Source organism: Haliaeetus leucocephalus, unplaced genomic scaffold, assembly GCF_000737465.1.
Source record: "Haliaeetus leucocephalus isolate CR32 unplaced genomic scaffold, Haliaeetus_leucocephalus-4.0 Scaffold176, whole genome shotgun sequence".
Lineage (NCBI taxonomy): Eukaryota > Metazoa > Chordata > Aves > Accipitriformes > Accipitridae > Haliaeetus > Haliaeetus leucocephalus.
The window spans coordinates 239,089-261,600 of NW_010972612.1; the positions used below are offsets into that span (position 1 = coordinate 239,089).

Here is a 22,512-nt window from a genome sequence, read left to right on the forward strand (position 1 = left end):
ATGTGGATGTTTATTACACAGTCAGCAGATGATCTCCATTTTCCCCAAAGTGTCTAAAGCACAATGACATGGAACAATGGTTTGAAAATGCGAAACCAACTCCTGTGGTGAAAATCGCAGAGGCCCCATCCCATCCCCACCCATAACGCTACCTTCATCCTGAAAAAAGTGATGCTGGTCAGCAAATCCACTGTAGACTTCAGGTCCTGCAGCCGTTCGCGGCTGCTGGCTGGGAAGTTATTCTGTCAACAAAAAAGGGAAATCTTGTTGGAAAGCACAGTCAGATCCATGCAAGGCTTCAAGCATGTGCTAAATCAGGAAAGTGTCTTGGAAACATTTCCTGCTTGAGAAGCTTGTACCAGTCAAAACAATGCTCCATAAATAAGGCCTTTTTGCTGCAAGAGCTTATCTGTTTTCTTAATTAAATAGCTTCTCATATGAATGTGAAGTTTGTGGATGCCAGGAGACTGACAACCCTCGGTGGCAGGAGATCTCTCCTTGGCTGTAGAAGGAGCAGGCAGGGAGCAACAGCCTTGCCACCAGCAGCCATGGCCTCTTGGTTGAGGTTGCTTGTTCAGGTTTTTCCCTTTCTGTACTCACCGCTTGGTTTTTGGCTTCTCTTCTGAGACACCAAGAGGTGCAGTACATTAGCAACCTCTCCAGAGAAATAAACTGGACTGAGAAGGGAAAAGGAGCACTGTTCCCTGTAAGAAGTCATTGTAACCACTCAGCCCCCTGTAAGATCCAATCTCCCGAGATAAGCTTATATCCTTCAGTACCTCCTTCACTCTATAAGGCATTTTTTTTTACATACTCTGCCCACCACCCCACTGTCCATAGCCATAGCTTCCTCTTCCACTCTCTGGGTTCCACTGAAATTAGAAGTCTCATTGTCACTTCCAGATATAGAATCATAGAATCATTTAGGTTGGAAAAGACCTTTAAGATCATCAATTCCAACTGTTAACCTAGCACTGCCAAGTCCACCACTAAACCATGTCCCTGAGTGCCACATCTACACATCTTTTAAATACCTCCAGGGACGGTAACTTCACCACTTCCCTGGGCAGCTTGTTCCAATGCCTGAAAACCCTTTCAGTGAAGAAATTTTTCCTAATATCCAATCTAAACCTCCCCTGGTACAACTTGAGGCTGTTTCCCCTCGTCCTATCACTTGTTACTTGGGAGAAGAGACCAACCCCCACCTCACTACAACCCCCTTTCAGGCAGTTGTAGAGAACGATAAGGTCTCCCCTCAGCCTCCTCTTCTCCAGACTAAACAGCCCCAGCTCCCTCAGCTGCTCCTCATAACACTCGCTCACTAGACCCTTCACAAACTTGGTTGCCCTTCTCTGGACACGCTCCAGCACCTCCATGTCTTTCCTGTAGCGAGGGGCCCAAAACTGAACACAGCACTCGAGGTGCGGCCTCACCAGTGCCGACTACAGAGGAACAACCACCTCCCTGCTCCTGCTGGCCACACCATCTCTGATACAGGCCAGGATGCCGTTGGCCTTCTTGGCCACCTGGGCACACTGCTGGCTCATATTCAGCCGGCTGTTGACCAGCACCCCCAGGTCTTTCTCTGCCGGGCAGCTTCCCAGCCCCTCTTCCCCAAGCCTGTAGCGCTGCACAGGGTTGCTGTGACCCAAGTGCAGGACCCGGCACTTGGCCTTGTTGAACCTCATACAATTGGCCTTGGCCCATCGATCCAGCCTGTCCAGATCCCTCTGTAGAGCCTTCCTACCCTCGAGCAGATCGACCCTGCCTCCCAACTTGGTGTTATCTGCAAACTTGCTGAGGGTGCACTCGATCCTCTCATCCAGATCACTGATAAAGAGATTAAACAGAACTGGCCCCAATACTGAGCCCTGGGGAACACCACTGGTGACTGGCCGTTAATTGGATTTAACTCCATTCATCATCACTCTTTGGGCTTGGCCGTCCATACAGTTTTTTACCCAGTGGAAAGTAGCTCCATCCAAGCCATGAGCTGCCAGTTTCTCCAGGAGAATGCTGTGGGAAACAGTGTCAAAGGCTTTACTAAAGTCTATGTAGACAACACCCACAGCCTTTCCCTCATCCATTAAGTGGGTCACCTTGTCATAGAAGGAGATCAGGTTGGCCAAGCAGGACCTGCCTTTCATGAACCCATGCTGACTGGGCCTGATTGCCTGGCTGTCCTGTACGTCCTGCGTGATGGCACTCAAGATTATCTGCCCCATAACCTTCCCCAACACTGAGGTCAGACTGACAGGCCTGTAGTTCCCCAGATCCTCCTTCTGGCCTTTCTTGTAGATGGGCACCACATCTGCTAACTTCCAGTCAACTGGGACCTCCCTGGTTGGCCAGGACTGCTGACAAATGATGGAAAGTGGCTTGGTCAACACTTCTGCCAGCTCCCTCAGTACCCTTGGGTGGATCCCATCTGGCACCATATGATACATATGTGTGCGTGTGTCTATGTATGTACATATATGCATGTAAATGAATATGATGATGCAGCAAGCTTTGCTCTTGCAAGGGGCTGTTACCTTTCTGACCTCAGGCACTATGCTCTTTCCTACATTCCCACTCTTTCTTTCCTGTGTCCTTTAACAGCGTTCATGTTCCTCAGTGTATTCTTGCATTCAAGCTGATGTGACTCACTTTGCTGCAAGTAAAATAGCAAAGGCAACCTCCACTCCAATAGTCTCTTCATATTTGCACGTTCAAAAATTATTAGAGACACAGGCAAAAAGGGCAGAGGGGAACAAGTTTTCATTTATTACTGAGGACCTGCAGAAAAATATGCTGTCTCTTGACAGCAGTTGAGTATTGCTGCAGTTCAGCTAATCACTGCAAGCAATTTAATGCTCCTTACAGTCATTGGTAAAAGCTAATTCCTAGAAAACTCTTCTTTTAAAGTTAAGTTGTCCACACACAGACTCTCTGGCACTCACGGTATTTATCAAAATCAAAGACTTCCACAGGTCAAGATTTAAACACAAACCATTGGATGAATGTTGGGGACTAAATGCATGTTCTTGATTAGGAATACTAATCAGGAAAAGATAACATTAGCTATATTGAAATTCAACCTCCTCTATGCTTATGTCAGCTAGTGACCAACCACCAAAAGAACAATTGACATGCATACAGAATAACTGCACTTGCTCACAAAACACTTTTTGAAATAATTATTCAGAGGGTGACTTGGAGCTACTCTTGAGAGGGCTCCACCTCTCCCCTCCTCACCTGCCACCCTGCCCTGGAAGGAACACACGCTGGTTTGACACTTCCTCTTTCATAAATTCATACTGCTGGTTATTCACTATTTTAAGTGCTTACAAATAGCTTGATTAAATTAGGGAAAGGGGGAGGCTTAATCTGGGTAATTTAAGTTGTAAATTGCCATCTCCTGTCTTGAAATCTGGAAACTAACACGTTTTTCTTCCAGAACTTAACCTGCCCTTCAGGGGTCTTAAAATAGTAAGAGCTCCCAAATTGCTTCAGCCATTTCTCTAAATAAACTGCCAATTAGATAACATCTAGAGTATTTAAATTACACAAATCTTTCCTGGTCCTTTACATAAGATTTTACTTGTTTGTCTAAGGTTTAATTGCATTAGCCACCAGAAAGCAGCTTTTACTGAAGACCAAGCAAACAAAAAAGGCGTCACCACTACAGATTCTTATTGCTATGTGTTGATAATTTTCCCTCTGCTCATCAGTGGCTCAGTGCTCTCTTTAGACCTTCTGTTACCAGTAATGTAGTTTTAGAATACCTCTTTATACAACATTCCTTTTATCTTCTTTTGCACCTTGCCCCTTGGTTTTTTTGTTTGTCTTCCTAATGCACTTCTCTTAAACCCTTGTGTTTCCCTCCTCTATATGTTTTACTGTGTTTCAGATAAATGGACTAACCAGAAGAGGATCTACTTTTAAATAAATAAATAAAACCAAAACTCACATTTTGCCACCATTTTTAGATTTTTCAATGAATTATTCACTAATTAAAATAATATAGCAAGGATTAAAAAAAAATAAAAGCCAAGTCACATGGTAAGACTAGGTTGACTCTGGAACAGCAAAGAAAGAAACTAGAAGGTTTAAGAAGCCTGATGGACAGATGCTGACATTGGAAACTCATCTATGCCCTATTGCTGAAGTGGGGGGGATTTCAATCTGACAGCACATCTTGTAGATCCAGAGTCAGGGACAGTGATTCAAGTTTGCCAAACCTAAAATAAGTGACAACATGGCTGCAGGTGCTCTAAAAGACTTCTGTCTTACTAGGGGAGAACAAGTCTGTTTTCCCTTGTAGATGACATCTGAAGGAGTAAATTCAAAATAATTAATCCAATCCAACTTGCATTTCTCGGAGAGTATCAGAGATCAGCATAGTTCACAATCCTTAAATTACTACAGAAGTCTTGAGGAAGTTATAATGGAAATAAAAAACATGGTTTAAGTTCTATCCACGAGGAAAACAAAACGATGTATTCAGGTAACAAGCTTGTCATGACAATTCCGTAAAACAAAAACTACCCAAATGGTTAGAAATGTAAGAGAAATCCAAACGGTCTGTCTCCCCTCTGCCCACCAGAATGCCTGAAAGGATTCTGTTTATTCCCACTCACTCTGTACATTGAGAGATCAATCCGAAGTGAATTATGAAGCTGGTCCAGAAGCTTCACAAATCGTTCTTTCTGTTGAGCAGAAAACACCAATAAACATCACATATCATCACTGTTGAATCAATGTTCAGATTAAGCAGCAGGATATCAGGGAGTTAGTGTCAGATCTCAGGAGAGCGGGAGGAAGCAATATGGATGCATGGTATTGTGCAAACAGTATTTTCTTTTGATTCTTGGATTTACTCTTATACTGTAAGTATTTCTGAAGTCTGTGTAACATTAGAATCATCAGAAAACTACTACATTATCACTTTGAAGTAGAGGCAGAACAAAACCTCCTCTGATTTCTAGTCTGCAATTTGCACCAAACTTAGATTTAAGAGAAAATATTTATTCAGAGATGAATAAAGGAACAGGCAGAAAAAGGTCTAATTCAGAGCAGTGACACAGCTCCAAGATCTTATCTATTAGTTCAGTGACAAGTATTACAGGCTTCTCATGACTATCTTCTAGAGGTCAGGTCTCTCCACTGGATTCTGATTTGGCATCGTGAACACCTCCTCATTCAATCTATAAATTCTCAGTTTGATGAAAAGCACGAGCTTTTCCAAATACCCTTCCAGCATGCTCAATTCCACCACATGTTATACAAAAAACATTTTAACCAACAGGGGGATAGTCTTTTTTGTTTTTTTCTTAAAGCAGTTGCTCTTTTTAAAAACAAGGTTCTGAAATGATCAGATCACAGAGTATATTTTATCAACAGCATCACCACGCAGTTCAATATTATTTGCTCATTCCATACCATCTGTACTCCAGTGTAATTTGAACAGGAAGAATAAACATCACAATGCATTACACTGATTAATATCTAAAATGTGTGAAGATTACAATAAAACTGTGCTCTTTGTCTAGTCTAGAAGAGCTCCACAGCTTCTAACTCCTCACAGATTTAATGTTCCTTAAATAGAACAAGTTATTTATTGAAAGGCAGAAGCACCACAGGCAAACTACAGAAGTCCAATTGTAACATCACCAAACACACAAACATACCCCAAAATTGGAGGCTGCAAAGCGGTCCGAAGCAGACACATTTGTGGAGGCAGTGGTGTGTGCATAATAGGCATTGATATTGGCAAGTAACGTGCTCATCACAGCTGGCACGCCTGGGCACATGTATTTAGAGGAGAGACACGCAAAATGCCTGCAAAAGGACAGTTCTGTAAGTCATTCTGGTCTCTTTTGTGTAGCACAATTTGACTCTATCCCTTTAATAGCCCCCTTATTCTGGCTGGCACCATGAATGGATGAAAGTTATGTTTTCTCCCTTTCTGTAAATCTCCAGCACCTCAGAGCTTTTTCAGAAAGATGCCATCTAGACAACAGATATGCTTGAAACAAGAGAAATCCCTTCACTACAGCCCTTTCCAGATCATAAAATAGCTTCTCAACTATTTGTTGCCAGCAGCTTTTGACTTAGGTGATACCCTGGGTCCTGATGCCAATTCCTAGCACCAAGTCTGACACAAGGAAATCTATATAATTTACTGCCACTTGAGGTAGCCACAGGTTCTGAGGTGACATGAGGCAGCAGGAATTGGAAAGCATTCAAGAACAGTGAGATCACACACTTGTATTTATGTGCTGCACTGATATGTAATTCCTTAGGGCTAACCCTTCCAGCCTGCAGGAAGTATGCATGCTCATTTGCATTTTCCCATTTAACTGCTCTCATTAAAGTGCAAGAAACCCTCCTGCAGGAAGTCTCAGAATTATGCCAGAAGCGTCTGGGCTTGTGAAATGATTAAACAATCAAAGAAAAATCTGTTAGACATAAGGGGAAAAAAAGTCAGAGATTAAGAGGTCTGATATTACGGGACACGTCAAGTAAAGTTCATTCCAACAGACAGGAGAGTTGAGCCATTTTCAACCAGTCCTTTTAAAGCAGTAATCCTCACAGAGCTCCCAAACTAAATTTGGGAACTATTTTCTAAATGTAGCTTTCTCCCTAAGGGACTCATCACAGACATTAGCTTCTGTGCTAGTTAATCTACAAATGATTATAACCAAAAAAGCTCCAGCGAGAGAATTTCAAAGAAATTCACAAGTCAGTATTTCAGACAAACACAATAGTGATGCCTGAATGTTAACTTGCTTGCTGTATGATACCTATGTACCAACTGGTCATTTAGGCCCTTGGTAAATATGGACACATAAAATGGCTTTGTTTAGCTTGAAGAAGAGAAGGGGTGAGGAGTGGGGATCTAATCCATGTCTTGACTACTTAGCAGAGAGGGGAGGGGTGGTGAGAAGATTGAGCCAGGCCAAAAGCCTTTTAGAGGGAAGACTAAAAGATAAACAGCAATATGCAGCAGTTATAGTATAGGAAATTCAAAGTAGGATTTTCCAATTTGGATTTCAACCAGGAATTTCTTCCCCAGTGTAATACAGCCTGAGGACAGGAACCCAGAGAGGTGGTAAATCTCCATCCTTGGAAATTTTCAACAAACTGAAAGAGGCCCTGAGCAGTCTGGTCCAACTTCCAAGTTAGCCCTGCTAAAACCAGGGACTAGACCTCTGGAGGTGCCTTCCAATTCTTTTTCACTTTGGCTTAAATCAATAGGCAGAAAAGGTGCTTGCAAGGTGACATAAGTGACATAAGGTGACCTTAACTCATCCAAGGACCCAGACCCCAAAACTTTCAGCTTCCAACATGGAAAAGGTCACTTTTGTCTGCTATATTTAATATTACATTTGAAATAAGAAATGAGCTAAGCATAGCACTACTAGTCTTTGAGGGGAAGAATGGCTAATCCCAAACCCAAGTAAAAGTATAGTGACAAGGAAAACGCTCTTTGAAGATCAAGAACTGCATTATCTTAGCTCCAAAGCGGACAAATCAGTGGCTCCATTACTCAAACTTCCTATAAATGCCTTCAGCAGCACCTGGGAAATTAGTGACTTCAAAGGACTGTAGCAATTGCCACAACAGACATGTAGGACAAACACTTTCACAAAATCTCATCCCTTCTCACATCATCAGAAATCTTCAGTGGGATCCTTGGGCAATACCTTTTTAACAGAAGAGTGCTCAAATAGAGATTTTAGAGTCTTAAAACAGGAATGGCTCAGCTGTCAATAATAAAATATGATCATTTACACCACTGAAGTTAGTATAATTCCTTAGAATTAGTTTTAAAGGTGCTCACACAAACTGCTCAGATAGATGCTTAATTCAAGCACTTTGTCAGACATTAATTTCTAGACTTTGAGGAATCATTGATTCAGAGACAGGCAGTCTCTTCCCGCTCACAGTAAGCCCCATAAGGAGCAGCTGTCACTGCCAAGCCTTCCATTATCAGTCACATCAATTAGTTACACCGATTATCTACATTAAAGACCACATGAAATGCATCTTACGTCATGGCCTGGTATATTGATTCAATGCCGTAACGCATTGCAAATTCATCCACAATCTCTTGAGCTGTCTCATCAAAATACACTTTCCAGGCATCATCTCCTTTGGCATCAGGGATCTTCACCACCCCATTCCCTTGCACATCTGTGAGATGGTGAAAGAGGTTCTGAAATATAAAACAGGAACGAAATTATATGTGAGGTGGCTGAAGCCTCCAAGTGAGTTTCATGAAGAGCTTGGAACTGCTGAGAAGGCACTAACACAAATTTCTTTGCTCTCCTCCCTCTTTCTTCCCCCTACCAACTATGTATTTTTCTGCTTTTACCTTCTTTTCTTCTTGAGTGCTCCTAGCTGAATTTTTTGCATGCATACCTACAACTTTACCCAGCAGACATTGTGAATGATGCAGAGGAGGTTTCAAAGCAGTGAAAGCACAGACTAATTAGTTTCCTGAAACCTACACATTTCTGTCCTCAGAATGAAATGCCTTAACATGGACAAGCTATTTAAACTAGCTGACATAACAGCTCTGTATCAGCTTTGTAATTATTATTATACAGCAGAACAGTCTAAACAGATTTTTTTTTTCGGAAAAGGACATCCTTAAAAGCACCCCTAACAACTAGATGTTTGCATTATTATTCAACATAACCTTTCACTTTATCTAACACTGCAAAGGCTTTCAGCTATCATTGCTGTGCAGAGATTGCACATTCAGTTCAGTGGGTGTCTCAGTAATCCTCAAATTCACGTCACTTACAGATTCATCAGCCTTTCAGACAGATGGCTCCCTGTAGTAAGGGATGCAAAAGTCCAATGATCTCATTAGGAGCTAGAGGACTCTGCTTTACACTTCTGTTTTTCCTGACTAAGTTATTCTAGCTGTAAATCATCTTCATTTTACAATACACAAATGAAAGAAGGTGATACTTAAAAAGAGACATATTTGCAAAAAAGAAGGGCAGCAAGTGATCACGCATGTTCAGAAGGAAAAAAAATGAAACAGCTTAACAAACAGAAACCATCTGTCAATTAAAAAAACAATAAAAATGTATTGAAGGACACAACACAGCCTACTAAAAGCCTACTGTTCCCTGGTAAGGCCAGAAGTCTGGGCTCATCTAGCCCAGCATCTGGATAAATATGTTGTTTCCGTAGCTAAACATTCCTCTCTGTGATACATCTGTCCTTCTTTTCTAATGTGAATTTGCTTAAACCTGCCCGGACTTCATGATATTCTTGTATGTCAGGTGAAAGGGGCTCTGAATACTCTTCCTTATTCAAGCACTTAGGAGACTGACCCTGCCACCTGCCTTCTCTTTGATAGATACACAGGGCACCATGCATCTCTCCAAGACAGGGTTTTCCCTTTAGTCCTTATCACAAGTCATCTTTGGATTTCTCCCAGCTTCTGCAGCACTGCCTGCCTGGCCAGGTCAGTCCACCCTGAATCAGGTCAGTACCCAGTAACTGCAGCTTATCTCCTGTTCCCCAGCAGTTGTTCATAGCTACACACCAGTGCAGCAGCACAGAAAAATTTATACCACCAATATCTGCATCACTCAACAGCCAGAGCCGAAGCCCTCCCCAGAGCAGAATTTACTCATGAAGTATTTTAGTATGCCTTCTCTAAAGAAAGAAATCGGTACAGTACATGCTGAAAACATCACTCAAGGAAATTCAGAGGTTTCTCCACATTAAACTCATGGGGGGGCTCAGAGTTGGACCAATGCCTGATCTCTGTCTGACAGCAGTACAGCTGTGACAGTGGGACAGACTGAGCCAGCCAGTCCCCAGCGCAGGGGAGACAGCCTAAAGCCTTCTTTTCCTCCCTGACAAATGTGGGTCTGATGATTCAGCATGTTTCCAAGCCTGCATAGTAGGGCATAGAAAGCTCATCTACAGCAGGGATGAACACTTCAAGGAAATAAAGGTCAGAAAATTGCTTCTTCAATAGACAGAAGGAAGATGGTGATGACTGAGCTGAACCTGCTTCTTACCTCATGAAGGCAAGTGTACTGAATATGATATGGAGCCACCTTCTCCTCGCCTTTGATCTCCACGCTGATTTGTAAGCGAATAGCCCCAGACACTGCAGACTTATCTGTTCGCTTCTCTAGAAGGAAAAATCATCAGCAATTATATGCATTGTTCATGTTCAGAACAGAGCCATCTTGGAGTAACAAGACTGGAAAAGAAACTGCTGGGAGCTCAAGCTGGGCTTGTGATGAAAGTCACCATGGAGAAAACTTTCTGATTTTTTCTTTCAAAACATTGAATACTAAGCAGACATCAGCAAAACAACTGCCACGATACACCCTCAATATGACACATCTAGCTAGAACTATGTACATTTGTAGACGTAAGACAGCCTTTCTAACAGCAAATGTGCTATAGGGTCTTGGATTCGGTCAGCTGAACTAGAACCACCAAGGACAGATCTCTTTTCTGAGAACAGCGCTGACTGATGTAGAATTTGTTCCTGACTTCACCATAGTCCTGAGCTCCTGGGAATTGCTGGGTGTCCCTATCAAGAAGATTTTGAACCTCCTAGGATTATTACTGTCCCTGTCAATTTAGCACCATCTGGTTACTTGCCAGTACTTTCTATAAACGTTCTATTTTGGTCACTGTGAAAGGTCTCAACAACTTCCCAACCGAGTGCAGTGCACTTGCAGGTCTTATAGAATGGTAAAATGCTTATGTTGGCACAAAAAAGGGCACAGGACAGGAAACTTGTCTCCAGCACAGGTGGAATCCAATCCTGCTCCAAGCATTTTACCCATTGTACTTTTCAATGCCTGACAGGGAAAACCCATCGCCCTTCTGATATGTTACACCCCTCTTCATTGTAACTGGGATCAAAGCCTTGCAGCTGCCCGCAGCACCATCATGTGTCCCTTGATATCATGTGAGCTTTTTTCTTCCTTCCTTGCAAACTGTCCAGATGCACCCAAGTGCTCTCAAACATTCCCAAACTAACATATGATATGTTTTCAATCCCAAAGCCCTGCTCACCAAGGTTGTACCACACATCCATCTCTCCACTCAGAGTACGAACTTCAATGATTGTCTGCCCCAGGAAATCATCTGACTCGCGTTTCAGTCTCTGTTTCACACGAGACTTGATGTCATCATCTTCATCCCATACTCGCACTTTGATCCGGTCAGAAGAGTTATGGCACTCACTGCAAACAAGAAAAACATAATGTTGAAGAGCACATAATACAGCCAACATTTATATGCTACACACTTCACATTCCTCTTGACCCACTGTCCGACAGTAGAGGGATGCATAAACAAAATTTAAATAAATAGGCATTTGTTTACAAGTGGAATGTCTGATAGGAACTACACAACAACTTTTTGGTGCACTGTAAATGTTCCTATGACACGGTAGATACTGCACTTCAGATGCATGCTGAAGGAGTGCCCTGCCCTGGCTGCAGCTAGCAACTTCAGACTTGCTAAGTGGCTGCGACTCTCCTGCTTGTCCTCACTCTCAGCAGCAGGTCCCTGAACTTGGGAATTCTCTTCACTATTGTTGCTTTTGCTGTGAAGCCCACAAAAGCCTGATGATAGCTAGGCTGTTAAACCCAGCATACACACCCCAAAAGTGCCAGTGAGTACCTCACTGGTTTCTGATAGCTCTCCCCATCAATGATCTTCTGTTCAGCTGTAGGCATTAAAGGCTACTCGTGTTTATGCATGTGCAGTATCTAGGATAGCATGGTCAAGGCCTAGGACAAACATCCTTCATGCTGTTTTCTACTAAAAAATAAATAGCTCAGGTAGAGGTAGCTCTCTTACTTTAAGATAGTCACAAAGTAGTAGTGTATTAATATACAATACATTACAATCAGATGATAATAAACACTGCCTGTGCCTGGGAGGAAAGGGTGGGATACAGTAGTTACAAAGTTGGTATTTAATGACTAGAATTGATTCTGCCTATTATTCACAGCTCAGACTGATACTCTGTGCTCCAGGCAGATCAGTACAGACATTTCCATTAAAAAAAAACCAGTTTACTGTTTGCTGAATCGGCACCCTTCAGCTTAATGCACAGGCAGAATTTGCAGCCTCCCCCTCTTTTGAGGTGTTCAGATACCTTTTGTAGATCTAAACAGGCTCCTGTGTGTCAGAAGTGGGTAGAAGAACCTTATTATAAGAGCTCTGCTCATTTACAGGGCATGCAATACAATAAAGCAATTTGAATGCTCATGAGAGACCATGACAAGGGTGGTTACACACTATAACCACTACAAATGTCTGCCCTCAAGGAAATAAAACCTATGAAAACAGGCAACTTCTGCTGAAGGCCTGTTTTCCAGCCTTTTTAACATTAACATGATGCATCTGTTGCTAAGCAACAGGGAGAAGGAAGAAATGGGTCAGAAGCGATCTGCTAAGCCTGGTCAATAAGATGTGGCAGTGACTGGTATTTGCATTTTCTCTACCAAGAAATCATTTGGGCTCCTATTGCCACCATTGTGATTCAGGACTGCTTAACAGACATCCATGCAGCTCCTACTGATTTTTCCAGTACAGAGCAATAGCTGGGAATTATACGGAGAAAGTTAGAGGCAATACCATGCAGTTCTGATCATGGGCAGAGAGCATCGCTGCTCCCTGCCTTTGCTGTGCAATCAAAGCTGTATTTAGAGTTCAGAAGAAAGAAGGTTCAATGTTTCTTTCCTGCCTTTATTCTCCCTTCCTCCCCTACTTCAAGGATGTCTTCCTTCAACAAAACCATGCAGGAAGCATTCACAAGCAGGGAATGCTTGGACTGCTGCTCTTTGCAGCTCTCAAATTTATCTGAGTGCATTACCATATCTACCAGCAACACAGCCTAAGCATGTAAAAGAATTCCTCTGTTCCTGACACAGTCCACTAATGTACATCCTGGCAGTACCATAGAGGCTCAGTGTTTAGAACTTCATGGATGCCTAAAAACACAGATTGGCCCACAGTGCCATTTGCAAAGCACCACCAAGTTAGCTCCTGACTTCTTGAGACCTCACCTTCTGGCACACTTCTTTGTTAGGACTGCTTTGATTTTGTTTCTTTGCTACCAATGGTCAGAAATCAGCATCTACTGAGCTACTGAAGCTTCTATTAACCACATCTTTCACTGTTGTTTTTAAGAGACTGCTCAATTCATATTCCTTATGCTGCTCCCATGCCAGAGAGCAAGCCTTATCACTTGCTCACAGCAGCTGAAAGCCTTGGTCTGGTGGCTTACCCGTAAAACATCACCATCTAAGTCTGTGGGAACCACAGTCCTTGCTTTCAGTGAAGCAAGACAGTTGTGTCAACACCCACCTTCCAGAGAGCACCCCAAAACAGAACCATGACACTGGGGGACTTGGGCTTGTTGACTGATAACAGGCTTCCTAACTAATGAGAAATACCTTCCAATTTGTGACAGCAACACTATTCCGTAAGACTGTGGCTAACAAGCTCTGCTGCTAGAAACTTTCCCCTTCATTAAAACAGGAGCTGGCACATTTCTAAAGATGCCTGCCCCACTTCCTGCTACATTTTTATGAAGCTTGATTTCACTGTGTGCACACATACACCTGTTCAGTCTCCCACAGCTGAGCTCCCACAGCTTTCCCAAGAGGATCAGAGAGAAAAAACACTGTGTGACCCCATTGCAAGGAATAAACTACCAAATGCTTTCAGGCCCATTTCAGAGTAGGAGAGACTGGAAACCAAGTTCCCTCTGCACATGGCTCAGAAATTGTTTCTTTCTTTTGTATCCATATTGTCCTGATCTTTGCCATTTTTATAAAGAACTTACTTTTACACTTCAAGTGACCAAATAAAGTAACATTTTCAAGAAACAGCACACCAAATCTTTAAGAAAAGTAAGTCAAATCAAATATATCGTGAATTTTTTCCATGAAGTTCTTCTGCCTGAAGCCAGTGGTTGCAGGAGCAGTGGAAGCAGCTGAGCCTGATTCTGCTGACTTGCTCTCTACCCTACTCTCTACCTCCAACTCTTCTGCCACATTCTCCTTTGGCCTTACCCAATCCCGAACCACCAGTTCCCCTCACACGTCCCCTGCACTGTAAATACACTGGCCTCATCCCATGCCCAGCCAGCAACTGGGCTGAGGGGAAGCGTGTGAGCACATGAAGCTGTAGCTAATTCTGGTCTGCACACAGAGTGACATGCCCACACACACGCTAATTGGTATATTGGTGGCTAAACAGAATAGGCAACTGCTGAATTTACACTGTAGTGCCTCCTACGATGAAGTTAGCAATTTGTATACTTCTAATCTAACTCCAACTTCCTCAAAAAAATTGTAGAAAGTGATTCTTAGTTCCGAGACCTCTGCCCATCTCTAAAGGTTGGCCCAAATTGGCTCAGATATGTCAGGGGTCTGGGACAGAGTACTCCATGTGCCTTGTCTCCTCCAAAAAGTGGACAGAAAGAAAAAGGAGAAGTGTCTAAAAATGACCAGAACACCGCTTTTGAGCCAATGATTCATACTTTGAAGAAAAAAAAAAACAATTACATTTGTGCGAATTTGTTAATCCTTTGCTGCTTGTGCTAACAGCATTTGCAGGACTGTTACTTAACCTCCACAGGAACGCTAAAGCCAAAGTCATAAGCCTTGTTAAGTTGTGGCAACACTGACAAATTGCAAAAATTCTGCCATAAGAGATACAAAGGTGTACCTTCAAAACTATGTGTCCAGCAGTTCACAAAATGATCTTTACCCACACTAAAGATCATAAGTTTAAAACATGGAGAGTACCAAACTGAAAACCTATAACCTTCTGACACCATTAGCTCATGTTGGTGAACCTACACTGATGAAGACAAACAGATTCTGGTAAATAACCATAGGGGTGAAGGTCCATATGTATCACACCCGCATGGACATTTCTTCCCAATCAATTTCTCATCTCAGGAAAGGTGTTACCAACACATTAACCCCGCAGGACTCACTAAGCCCTCAGTTTCATTCCACTACTGCTGCAGTGAGACCTAGACTGTGCATCTCTAGAATGCATCCACTGTGCAGACTCGAGAGGTGGTATGCCAACATGACCCCATCACTCCACATGCGCATTTTACCTAAAGATGTTTCCTTAAATTATGTTGTTTTCTTGTATTTTCTGCCTGAAGAACAAGAGAGTCCAGAGGCCTCAAATGCAGCCAGGACTCCACTGCGCTTGGCAGCTCTCAGAGCGGAAGACAGCCTCTGCCTTGTAAAGCTGACAGGGTAATAAAGACAAAAAGCAACAAGTAGATGTTGTTCCACGCAAACAATGGAAGTGAGGAAGCAGAGGAAGCAACAATATTTTGCAGATTTAAAAGTAGGTCAAGCCCAGAATTAAGTAGTTTTGTTGTGTTTTGATACTAAAAAAATACTTACTGTTCAAAGAGTCTAGTGAATATACAGCCATATTCTGTGAGCAGCTTCCCTTCTGCACCATGGCAGATGCTGCTCTCAAGAATGGCCTGTAAAGTTTCACAGTCCAGTGCAGGGGACATTTCATGCAATGGTAGAGAAAGCAAGAAAGTGCAGAGCTGCTTGCAGAAATAATGGATGAGAGAGCAGGAGATGGGAAAATGCACAGGAGAGCACAGATCAGCAAGACTTTAGGACCTGTGATAATTTTAGGAGGGAAGTTTTGCTTCTGAGGTGCAAAGCTTCAACAAAAAGCAAAGTGATTTTCTGGAAAATAACAAAGGAAGGAGTAGTTGTAGCAGCCACTATGAGAAAGCCCAGTAAAGAGAACAACACACACAGAGGGAGCGGGGAAAAAAAGCTGTCTATGGGAAATGGTCTGGTTGAAAAAGCAGGAAGGTTTGGATGTGGTTCAAGTAAAGTCTCTTGACACAGCAGGGTCCAACTGGCAGCTCTGTTGTGGCCAATCTCAATGGGAATGGAAGGCACAAAACTTCTCAGGACAGGTTAATTTTTAAACAATGCCAAGTATTCTCTATTAGGGAGAAAAAAGGACAGTGGAGAAAACACTGAAGGCAAAATCAGAGTGGTAAGAGAACGAAGCTAAAATCCTTAGTAGCTTAGAAGTTAAGCATGACAGCACAATAGTATGCCCTGAGATGCAGCTGTTGCAGCCTAAGAACAAAGAAATGACTCTTCTGTTCTTACTAGCACAAAACTCTTTTCTTAGGGGAACAAGTACAATCGTTTTGCTGTTACCCAATGCTCCAACACCGACTGACAAATTAATGGTGCAGCTCTCCTAACTACAAAGAGCAGATAAAGTGATTCTGAGCATTACATTCTTAGCTACATTAACTCAGCTTCCCAACAGGTGCTTGCCACAAGGCATCAACTCTGCGTTCAAATTTAAGTTTCACATTGGTAACTGAGCAGGGAAACAAGTTGAATTTTATCAGAGTGCCAGTTTCAGTATCTGCAGTACCTGGAGAATAAAGAAAGCAAGAAGGGGAAGTCTAAAATACAGCTCTGGAACAGTCACATATAACCACAGAGATAACTAAAAGATGCTGAGCTTGATAACAAGCTCAGCAGCTGAAAGGAAACTTGTGGAACCGAAGAGAAGCTTTTGGGTGACAACCCAGCGGTTAGCTATGCAATAGCACCATTCCCAAAGTATTAACAGGAATGTGTATCATGTGGGGCTCTGCATGTCCTAGTAAAATATTGATTATCTGCTAGCAGGAGGCACTGCATTTCTTTTAACTCAGTTACTCTTCTGCAGTGAGAGAGAATAAACATGTCTATTGCAAACAGTTCAGTGACAACATAATCTGTTCCAGGCAATGATTTCACACCCACCATTCAAAGCTTCAGACACAGCTGTACTCAGACCATACAACTTTTAAGGGGATATTACTGTAAAATGAACGAGTCATTTTGTGCCTAGGCCAAGAAAAACAGCAACGTCCTGTCTGAATCCAGTAACTTCTAGTGTTCACAGTTGTTAAAGACTGGGGCTCTTCCTGAATAAAGGTATGGACTAGCAGATTCCAAGTATGCTCAGAGCTCTCCCTTTAAAATGGAAATTCTGTCCTGTGGTCAAGTTCATTCTCCTAAACACTGTCTGCTATTGTAACCCATTCAAATGGATGCTCAGCTTCAGCTTTTATAAAAAAAGATTCTAGGAAGCCTGCCTGTATTTTCTACTGACAGTCTAAACCACGTCTAAATGGGGAATTAATGTCTTGTTCTAACTGCATTCAATAGTGCAAAAATATCTTCCCCCTAATATTACTGGGCTGTTTCCTAAGGAAATGAGAATTACGCAGACTTGCTATGAAAGATTTACGTTCCAACAAATTTTGTGAAAAAGTTACAGCTAGATGGAAAAGAGAAACCCATACCAGCTGCCATCCCTGGAAAGTCTGCAGCCACCTGGCTCTCATACACCAACCGATCCAGATAACTCAGAACCAACTGCAGGCAGGACATGTGCTGCCTTCTGTCTAGCCAGAGTTAAGGGCAAGGGAGGAGAGTTGAGGGCACCGAGGAGGAATGTACATGGCAAATGAAGGAGGCTACCCATAAGCCTGCTCATCTTAACCATAGGAAAGGGATTGGGGATTACTGTAGAAGGGGAATGGGATGTAAAGCCAAGGGAAACAGGGCTTCCTTAGAGCATGCTCACAGAACAACATTTCTGGATCACAGCAACAGCTGGAGCCCCGCTTCAAGCTTCATCCTGACAAGCACCACACATGCAGAGTTTCTGCATTGAGCCTGCAAAACTTTGAACTGAGGAGAAAGATCAACTCCTTATATTTTCAAACTCCAACGAAAGATACAAAAATCTCTCTGTAACAATACATTTCCTAAAGATGTAAATATACAAAGAGATAATTTTCAGAAAGAAACAGGACCTGCAAATCACTTGCTCAGACAACGTGAATATGCTCCAAGAACTGGCCATTAATCTAAGATGATGCCTACAGTGACACAGGCTAGTAATGACCTAAATAGCAGTTATAATGGAAACCCAAAGTGTTTTCAACCTTGCCTTTTCCAAAATACAATTCTAAATCTGGACTTCCAAATTGGGTCAAGCCTACCAGAACACTTTTTTCTGAAAAGACACAGAAAAGGAACAAAGTCATATTTAAGGAGAGCTATTTAAGTTAACATACTTTTCCATCTATCACTGTAAGTAAGCACAGAAAAACTATTTGAAATACGCTACCGCAGCCTTAAAAATTTTAAAACTTGTTTAAGCTCCTTTTAATAAACTTTACTGAGTCTGTAGGAGGATTTATATCACTCAGCTGTACATAGTCTGCCTCAATTCATGCTACAGATTACAATAGCAACGCTATAATTATAATGACTGATGCACACAGATTTCTGGCTTTATATCCAGCCTTTGAAAAGACACTGGAATTGTGATCATATACAAGACACCTAATGAATACCAGCTACAAACAAGTCTGTCCACCAAGACAAACAGAAAAGCAACAGCAATTGCTGACACACACATTAGTTACTGACCTGACCTCTCTCTACTCACATATCTTGCACTCGTTGAAATGTTTAAGCATTTTGACACCAAACTTTCATATGTCTACTGCAAGGTAGGCTTTCAATAACTACCAGCACACCTTTCTCTCACTATAACAATTAACTTCATTCTAAGAAACAAACACACCTGCCCCCCCTGCAATCCTTTAAATTTGACAATCTCTTGATTGCCCTCACAATTTCTTCTAAAAAACCTGGCATGCAATGGGTATTTTTTGGCCTGCATATGTGGATTTAAATTTCCATTTGATTATGGGGTAGAAAATTTCAGAAAATTTAAGAGTTGTAACCTGAAAAAAAGATCCATAAATGCAAAAAAAGAAGATGGGCATGTAAAAGACCAGTGCTGCATACACTTCTAAATAACTCTCTCCTTGTCCAGCATAAGGTGAGCTTTGACATCTACTAATGAAATGACACATTGGTTCCAGTACTGAATGATCTCCTGCCATCGATCTGGACACTGTGCTCATTTCCTTCATCTCTCCCGCTATTCCGTGGCAATTAAAACACCCACCTAGACATAGGCAAGATAAAGTAGCATCAACTTTAATGTCCAACAGCATATTATCTGCTGAATCACAGACATGGCGATAAAATCTAAACAGTGGCACCGTTAAAACTGTGACATTTATCACATTGTGCTATCTATCTTTAAACACAGTATTTGTTGAAGCTCCTAAAATTAGAGGGGAACACACTGCAAATACCATGGTAACTACTTGGCATGGTAAATCAAGGTCCTTAAGGCTCCCACACAGACTTACTGCTATTGTGACTAGAGTTATCCAAATGGCACCTAAGCATACTTACTACTTACCAAGCAGTAATGTTACCTTGGATTAAACTAAGAATAAAGCTAAGGGCTTACTCGCTCAAAATAGTACCAAGATTTTTCTGATGTTAATGAGTGGCTCAAAACTACTTTAAGAATAATTTTGTTTGTACTGTACATTGTAAAGACAAAGCTGGGCTGATATAAGCCTGATTTTAAAACACAAACAAATTTCAGTTTGCGAAGAGAGCTCCCCCCAAGCAGTTTAGGATAAAACAGGAAAGAAAAAAAAGGAAAGACAGAGAAGGTACAAAGGCAGAGCTTACACATGAAAGGAAATAAAGATGCTTGAGGTTGAATGAGATGATCCAGAATGTTCAGAAAACGCTTGCTGGTTTTAATGTCCCCATTTTGTTTTATAACATGGTCAGTGATAAATTGAGGGCGCTGTTCACTTGTTCAATAAAAGCATTCTTCAGCTTTCTGAGAATAGTTGATATCTAAAGAATTGTGCTTCCAGCCTTTGCTTTCAATTCAGACATGGATACATTGCTCATCTTGAAAGCAGATAATCCCTCAAGTTATTGTTAACATTGATTTTTCAGAACTAAAAGGGGAGACTGGTAGCGCCACAGACAAGTGACAGACAACTAACTACCTTTAACCTTTGTTAGTCAAACACCAGGAGCAGGTCACAGCAATAGATCATGGGAAGTTTGCTTAGTCTTTTATACAAACTTTACTCTTTTATATTACAAAGAATTTTGGAAGTTATGTCTATTACTCAGGAACAAAAGTAGCCCAGTTAAAGATTTTTCTTTCTCTTTAGCTTTCTCTAAAAACATCAGTATAAAAGTGTTCACAGAGCAGACAATTTATATATGCACAAGCAGGACAGATGAGATGAACAGGTGTGCACTATATACATTGTTAAAGACATCAATCCTCCAGAAGCACACATGCAATGCTGAGCGGAAATAAAACCATCATACATTACAGGTGACGTGGGAATGCATACTGACAGAGGAGACATAGCTGTCGAAGCACAGATCATACAAACAGGCAAAATGGGGCTGAGAGTCCTTGTAAGAGCACTTACAAATAAAACTTCTCTTCCCATACAGGGTTCAGATTCCCAAAAATCGTTTTTGTCCTCTTCTTTGTTTTACCCACTTGAACAGTTACATACGGATCACTGGACCCAGTCTTGTCTTTGGCCTGCAGACCCTGAGCACACACCACTGGAAGGAAAAAAGAAGGGTTACCACCACCACACAATAAGACAATGTGTCCACACACCCCATGAAGCAACAGCTCAGAATGGCCAGAGAAACAGGAATATCACTCATGAGAGCTCTTCTGATGAGCCTCAGCTTGTGGTGCACTACAGTGCCTGGCGTAGGAGTATCTCCACCTGCTACCTGGACACTGACCAGAAAGAGACATGGGTCAGAGAACTCCTTCCTCTCTGTTCTCTCAGCTTCACACCAGCTCTCTTACCTTAGGCTCCCAAGCGAGGCCAAAAGAACCCATGCCTCCCTCACTCACCCGTGATTGTGATCTTTGCTGACCATTTTGAGGTGCCATCAAGCACGCTCTGCTTCACTGTCTTCATCTGCTGAGCATGTGTCAATTTGCTCTCACAGAACACATCTCTGATCAAGTCAAAGATCTCTGGCTTGTTCCGCTCCCGGATTTTCATGCGATCCTTCATTGCCATGATGAAATTCTGGGTGCGGTCTTCAGCTCCATGCTTCGAGCTCTTCTCTGCTGCTCCTGTGCACCAGAAAGTACACAATGCTCATCAAAAACAGACAAACACAAAATCATGTTTCACTGAATCTGGACAGCAGGATCAAAGCCATGAGTTACCCTCCACATGATGGCTGTTGCTATTGACTTTTACAGTCGGAAGCCCCCCATTTCAACATACACAGAAGAAAATCTGGACCACTCAGAGCTGGGAGGGGATAATGGAAGGGGAGTGCCTGGATCCCTCTATAACCGGGGACTGGGTTGCTCTCCTGACAACAGGCCTAAGTATAATATCCTTGCAGCTGAGGAAGACCCAGAAACAAGGTTCTTTCTTTAACAATGGACATCAACGTGCCCCCTCCTCTCACCACCTTGCTTTGAATAAATAAATCCCTGCTTAGGCAAGTGTTAAGAAGAGGACATAGGGCCTCCATCACAAACACTATTTATGAGCTTGTCTCAATGCTGCACCTCAGCACCATGGAAGAGCAGAAGTTCAGATGGGCCGACATGGTCAGCAGTTCCTACTGATGTGTGCCACACGACTCCCCATGCAGCACAGAGTCACTGCACAATCTATGTCCCATTCTGCCTGAAACCACCCTGTTTGGATCAGGCATCAAGCTGGAGGGCATCCAAAGTGTCTCTCTGGATCTCACTCTATTTTATCAGCTCGTAAGCAGACAACTCAAATAATCCATTCTTCAAATCACATAGGCATAGTAACTATAACAAATACCTATAAGGTAGGAAATTCAATAGTTAAAAACTTGGGACACCATAAGCATGGGGCACTAGTACAGTATCCAGTAGCTGGATACACAAGAGCCAGGCATAGGGTCTGTACTACACAGGTATTCAAATGTATCTGGAAAAATAGAGGCCTCTGGTCACTTGCACACCTCTTACAAAACTTAAAAATTCATGTAATTATGAGATAAGAATTCTCCCACAACCAACTACTCCCTACTCAATTTTGACAGTTATGTTTGCTGTCAAAATTCAGCCACTGACTACTGCATCAGATGTGAGGTGTATGTTAATGAAAGGACTGGCACGAGCTAACAGGGCAGACAAACCTGGGTGTGAAACAAAAAGCAGGAACCCAAGATGGCACACAGTCTCTCTACATGCAGTCTGAAATAATTTCAAGTTATGATCTTAAATCAGATTAAGTTAAACCAGTACAAAAGTCCTGTGAACACATTAAATAATAATAATTCTCTTTAGTTTAATATACTTTTGCTTGTTTTTCTTCTCTGGGATAGTTTAATTAAAGTAAGCTTTGTCCTAGAAAAATTATCTTCATCCAGGTGTTCACCAAATATTAAATTACCTTAAAAACATGTATTAAAGCAGGTGCAAGTGTGTGCAAAGGGAGCCATCAATCACAAAGATACATAAAACTGTTTTCTTCTGGAAGAAGTGGGCAAATAT

At 42.1% G+C, this 22,512-nt stretch overlaps 1 protein-coding gene across 1 annotated transcript in view; it reads right to left on the bottom strand.

Moving 5' to 3' along the window:
• Positions 1-22,512, bottom strand: part of UNC13B (unc-13 homolog B (C. elegans)) — a 193,512-nt gene that overhangs the window by 53,536 nt on the left and 117,464 nt on the right. The window contains exons 15-22 of the mRNA XM_010564211.1: positions 20,869-21,096; positions 20,420-20,561; positions 11,056-11,225; positions 10,038-10,153; positions 8,040-8,203; positions 5,673-5,823; positions 4,623-4,691; positions 153-242 (exon numbers count right to left, since the gene is read on the bottom strand). Coding sequence (XP_010562513.1) covers positions 153-242; positions 4,623-4,691; positions 5,673-5,823; positions 8,040-8,203; positions 10,038-10,153; positions 11,056-11,225; positions 20,420-20,561; positions 20,869-21,096 — 1,130 coding nt within the window. The remainder of the gene's footprint in view (positions 1-152; positions 243-4,622; positions 4,692-5,672; positions 5,824-8,039; positions 8,204-10,037; positions 10,154-11,055; positions 11,226-20,419; positions 20,562-20,868; positions 21,097-22,512) is intronic.